Below are 6,000 nucleotides of genomic sequence, written 5' to 3'. Positions count from 1 at the left end.
ACGAGAGAGAGGAAGCATTGTCTTCTCAAATCAAGAAATAATAAGGGTGCTCTTTCCTCGTTAGGGATTTTCTGGCTGGGTTGTGCAGCACTAGCCTTTTCTCAGCCACACACCACCAGACGTGCTGATCTTGCATGTGCGTGTGTGGACCGCAGTGCACACATTTCTGCACGCTCACAAAGGGTTAATGCCCACAAAGCTGTGGTGATGAATACATTGTAGAGAACAATTTTGCCTCAATGAAGAGTAGTATGTTAATATTAACGAGCAAATTATCTTTTGGGATTAAAAAAAAAAGTCTACTTTCAGTGTTATTTAATTGATAATATAGCTAGTTAGAAAGATTTATATTTCAAATTGATTAAATAATTAATTGAATGATTGTAATTAAACCTTATTCTTCACAGCCCATCTTCTCTATTCTTTTTTTCTATATTGATATCATGATGCCAAGAAATAAACTTAACCTCAAAATAGGGAAGTAAAGATAGGGAAAGGGCTTAAATTCAGCTTTAATGTATAAACGGTAACAATGTGTTTAAACACATCTTTTTTGGTGTGATCTTGGTAGAAGATTGGGAAATAAGATCTTACCATTGGGAAATAAGATTAAACATTATTTGGTTAAAACTCTATTAATACATGTTTATTTAGAGAAGCTAGCATTGCTCTTAGGTAAAGGGAAATCTCTTTTTGATTACGGAAGTTACTCTGCCTTCCTGTATTTACTATTTTTTCTGACCTTCAAAAGGCAATTACCATTTCCAAAACACCTTAGCTAGATTTCTGTTGTGATACACCTAAATGCTTTAGAACAAAGCAGGCTGACACGGGCACAAACCCTGAAAGACTTGTTGCATTAAATATCCGAATGAGTAAAGTAGATGAAATGATTTGTTTTATTTGCAAAATGTATTTTCTAATTTCACTGACCCTCTCTTTCCAAGGTCATCATTTTTCTTCTCCTTTTCTCTTTGTGAGCCTTCTGGGCTGGACTGCCTAGGTGCCAGCACTTATTGCTCAAATATGCTGTAGAAGAGAAAGAGAGAGGTTGCGTTTATAAACTGCAGGGCAGAATGTTAGCTTGTGTAAAATGGTTTATAAATGAGTTTGTATACATTTTTAACTAATTTGAAGTCCACCAAATGTGTCTCTAATTGTTGAATAGTTTTCCAGTCAAGAGTTATCATGATAGGAGTTTTAATACAATTTCTTTAGCAATCCCAGACTTCCTTTTCTTTTTATGCCACGAAACTTCGAGAAACATAATGGCACTGAACTGCCATTGGTATTGAGTAATGTAGATTTTACTGTTCCTTGGGATCTTCAGTATGTTTGGAGAAATCATTTAATTCATATTGTTAAGCAGGAAGTTATTAAAGAAGACTCAGGATCAGGTAAAACCAATTCAATCTCCTTCAGTTGTTAGAAAATTCAATATGTTTTATTTAAGCGGAATCATGTATACTGTATATTAACCATTCCAAGCAATCTTTAGTCAGCCCAGAAAGGCCAGATGTATGGGAATTGTAAAAAATCAGGATATGCATAAAAACTGTTCAAGTGCATAAAGCAGCCCCATCTGGAAGACATCTACCAGAAATGAAGTTGTACAAAACCATTCCATTGATAATAAAGCTAATTTTTATGGGTCTGACAAGTATGTAATTATGTTCAGTGGTGCTTTTCAGATTTTATCACAGTCAATAAACCGCAGTGGTAATTTCATTCCCATTTGACATATTTACATGGAAACATTTGATTGGAGGAATTAGTAACCCTGAAAGCCTTGATAGATATGTTTTAATGATCTGTGACCTCCGCAGTCCCTCATCTGTTTATTGTTGCAACAGGCGAGAAGTCGTTCCTGTGTGACCTCTGTGGCTTTGCGGGCGGGACCCGGCACGCCCTCACCAAGCATCGCCGGCAGCACACAGGTCAGTGTGGCTGCCCCGCCCCGTGGCCTGCGGGCCCAGCGTTCATTCCTGGCTCTCCGTGGCCTGTGTTCCCAATTTTTGTAAATCTGTGTACTTGAGGGTCTACTGAAAATTCTGTTTGAATAAGATTTTAATTCATCTGCCTTTATATATCTGTGAAGTAGGCCTACTGCACGTTTGGGGGATCAGGTGTCCTCTGTCAATTCAGGTTAAACAGGAGGGAAAAGAGTGTCTGAGGGTACCCCGGATGCTTCTCTGTGGTCAGGACCCTGCCTTGGGGGCTGTGTGAGGCCGGGGCATCCGCCTTCCTCTCTCGCTTGCCTCCTCTCAGTCAGTCTCTCCTGTCTGTGTTCCTGCTCACCCTACCTCTTAGGTGCTTCTCACCTGCTCACCTAGAGCCCTGCCTTCCCACCTGTGTCTCAGCCTCCCTAACTACCTGACCTTGTAGCCAGCAGTCCCTCTGCCAGTTGGAACAAGCACATGTGGTTGTAGGTCTGTCCTTTTTCAGATATTTTTGCGATTAAGAATGGAAAGCAGTGAAGAGGCAACTTAAATAGATAAGGACATTGAAGAGAATCATTTTTTTCCCCTGCATAATTATTTTCAGTGACTCAACAAAATAAAGTAAATGCTTTTGGTTAAGAACACATAATGATGAGGAGTTGTAAACATTTATTAAAGTTGATTACCTACTGGTATGCTGTAATACATCTTACAAGTAACTTCTGAATTATATGTGCCTGGGACAGTGCTGGGTTTTGGTGATGTCCCTCATAACTATTAGTCAAACCACTTTTTACTCTCACAAGTGTTCTAGTTTAGATGATAAATCATACAGTAATAGAATTAACTTAGCATTAGATTTTTACTGGGTACTGTGAGAATGGTGGAGTTTGGTAGTTATGCTCAAAATGGCATAAAATTAAGATACATGAAATACGTAGTTTATGGTTCGTTTTGATTCTTGTTATGTTATATATAACAGTTAGCTATAGGCACTTTAATGCCCATTATGCTATCTATAAGATCAATGAAAATTAATGCTAGCCATTCCTTTTAAATAGTAAGTTTGTATGTTTCAAATTTCTATATGGGATAAGGAATATTATTGAGTTGAAAAATGTCCAATGTTAACATAATGGTGAACACTCAGCCTTTGTAAACAGAAAATTCTGGTTTAAGTTTACAGTCGCGAGGTATGATCACATTTTTTTGAACCCAGCGATTTAGAGATTCAGTTTAAGAGATGGCGAAGATCCCAATGGATAGCAATCACCCTTGGCTACTATTTGGGAGAAGTCGAGAATGTTTATGGTACAGTGTGTTCATGTGGGGTTTTCTGATTCTTAATGTTTTGAATTTTTTGATGCCTAAGTTGTTGCTGTGCCGATGGTCTCGCCCTGGCATGGCCCTGGGGGTCGTGGACCCCCTGTGCGCCCGTTACCAGCATGGCTGCACTGCCTCTTTCCCCGCAGGGGGGCTGGTGAGGCTGTGATCACAGGCATTTACAGGTGATCGATCATGAACCTGCATCGAGCAGGCACAACTTTATATTTTATGTCAGGTCCAGAGGCTCCTTATTACTTTGCTATTAACTTTATACCATATAGGACAATGTCTCGCAGACAGAGGCATCTGTCTTTTTGGCATTTATCTGCCTCTGTGGCACAAATCAAACATGATTCTTTAATACCAAAGTCAGTTCTTAAGACTCTTTGCTTCAGCCAGACAGCTTACTACAACTCAGTCTAGGCCCTCAGCTTTTACGCTGGATTTATAATATGTAAGCAACACACAACTTTTTTTTCTCTTTTCCAAGGCCAGACTTGTATGGTTCATTTGAAATCTGTGGTTTTCTGATGTGGTCCTCCTTGACATGGTTTACCTTTTTAGCACAGAGTACCCACCCAAATTACAATCGGCTTGGAAAGGGGTAGGCATCAAAAGCGTTCCCAATGGCGTAAGTAACTCCCGCTGCAATACAGGCTGTCCAGGGGCCGACACAAAACATCTTCCATTCCGAGATTTACTTTTATCACCTGTCAGAGGCCCTTGATTCAAGGGCACAGGAGCAGATCCTCACGTGTAGTTGAAGAGTCTTGCCGGCTTAATAACCACCAGCCTGCCCAAAGGAATGCAGGGCGAACTTCCAGGGGAAGGGCCGGCCTGTCCGACAGACGGGTGGCACGAAGGGGCACCGCTGTCCGTCCGCAGCCGCTCTGGTGCCGCTGTGCTTTTACTCTCTGCCTCCGGAGCCTCAGATGCAGACTGTTCCTTGGTGGTTATCATGCCCAGGATTACTGCTTGTCCAGGAAAGGAGGAAAAGTGACAGTATCTAAACTACCGTGAACTCTTAGGGAACCAGGCAGAAAGGAAGTTACACCAGCAGGACATGTGCAGGGAGCCCTGTGGACTCACAGATAGCATCATTCAGGTAGTTAATATCTCACACATAGGTTTATTGATCCTTCTGGCTGTAGAAGGACAGAGAATGCAGAGGGATGGTTACGGGTGCACCTAATCAGTTTGACAAGTCCATCAGAAACTTTTCGTTAATCAGTGCACCTGTCTCATTTCATGCAATTCACAGATATTACCAAATGGAAATGCTTGTTTAAAATTTGTACAATTTTCTTTAAATTTTACAATCTGGAAATTGAGTTTGATTTACTTATTTATTTAGCTGTATATTGACACTAACTTCTATATTTCTGAAGTATATTTTCTTGAAGAAATTACCTGAAATTTCCAGAAGAAATGATTATTTCTGGATAAGAAAAAGATGCTGATGGGCATATTCCAATAATAGTATTGAACATGTAATAGAATCAGTGAGTTACAGATTAACTGTTACATATAGATTGAGCAAACTGTAGTCTGTGTAAATAGACACAGAGTTCTTCTCCTGTCAAGAGCCCAGACATGCTCTAGTTTTCCTTCTTTTAGTGGCTGAAGCTTGGTATTTTATGTAGTTTATTTTGAGATTATTATATTTTTTCTCTGTCAGCTTATAGATCATTCAAGGTTTCTAATACATAGTTTAATTTGTTTTGTTGTAAAGTTAAAGGTAAAGAGACAGTTTATAGTTTATTGCAGTATAATGCCACTTTCATACAAACTTCAAATTATTACAGTTAAGAAAAATATCTACTTCTGCTTCATTAACTATGCAGAAATTTGACTGTGTGGATCTCAACAAATTGTGGAAAATTCTTAAAAGAGATGGGACTACCAGACCACCTTACCTATCGCCTGAGAAATCTATATCAGGTCAAGAAGCAACTGTTAGAACTAGACATGGAATAAGGGAGTGTTTCAAAGTTGCAATGGGAGTATGACAAGGCTGTACATTGTCACTCTGTTTATTTACCTTATATGCAAAATACATCATGAAAAATGCTGGGCTGGAAAAATCACAAGCTGAAATCAAGATTGCCAGGAAAAATATCCACAACCTCAGATATGCAGATGACATCACCCTAATGGTAAAAAGTGAAGAGAAACTGAAGAGCCTCTTGATAAGGATGAAAGAGGAGAGTGAAAAAGTTGGCTTAAAACTCAACTTCCAAAAAACTAAAATCATGGCATCTTGTCCCATCACTTCATGGCAAATAGATGAGGAAAAAGTGGAAACAGTGACAGATTTTATTTTCTTGTGCTCCAAAATCACTGCAGACAGTGACTGCAGCCTTGAAATTGAGATGTTTGCTCCTTAGAAAGAAAGCTATGACAGACCTAGAAGTGTAGTGTTAGTTGCTCAATTGTGTCTGACTCTTTGTGACCCCTTGGATTGTAGCCCACCAGGCTCTTCTGTCCATGGAATTCTCCAGGCAAGATTGCTGCTGTGGATTGCCATTTCCTTCTCCACAGGATCTTCCCAACTGAGGGATCAAACCTGGGTCTCCTGCACTGTGAGCAGATTCTTTACTGTCTGAGCCACCAGAGAAACCCAATAACGATGAAAGCACTGGTTATTGGCCACCCTGCCAAGTATCTGACCTATGTCTTAACTACTTTTATCCTCACTATTGTCTCTGTGTTTGGTGTCTTATCCTCCTGGTCT

At 39.8% G+C, this 6,000-nt stretch overlaps 1 protein-coding gene across 1 annotated transcript in view; it reads left to right on the top strand.

Annotated features, from left to right (window-relative positions):
* The window catches only part of ZNF407 (zinc finger protein 407), a 388,042-nt gene that overhangs the window by 229,658 nt on the left and 152,384 nt on the right, over window positions 1-6,000 (top strand). The window contains exon 6 of the mRNA XM_061399513.1: window positions 1,854-1,937. Within this exon, the coding sequence (XP_061255497.1) occupies window positions 1,854-1,937 (84 nt within the window). The remainder of the gene's footprint in view (window positions 1-1,853; window positions 1,938-6,000) is intronic.

The sequence above is a fragment of the Bos javanicus genome, chromosome 24, assembly GCF_032452875.1.
Source record: "Bos javanicus breed banteng chromosome 24, ARS-OSU_banteng_1.0, whole genome shotgun sequence".
NCBI classification, from domain to species: Eukaryota; Metazoa; Chordata; class Mammalia; order Artiodactyla; family Bovidae; genus Bos; species Bos javanicus.
The sequence above is the reverse complement of the archived record's forward strand: the minus strand, read 5'-3'. Positions and strand labels throughout refer to the sequence as shown.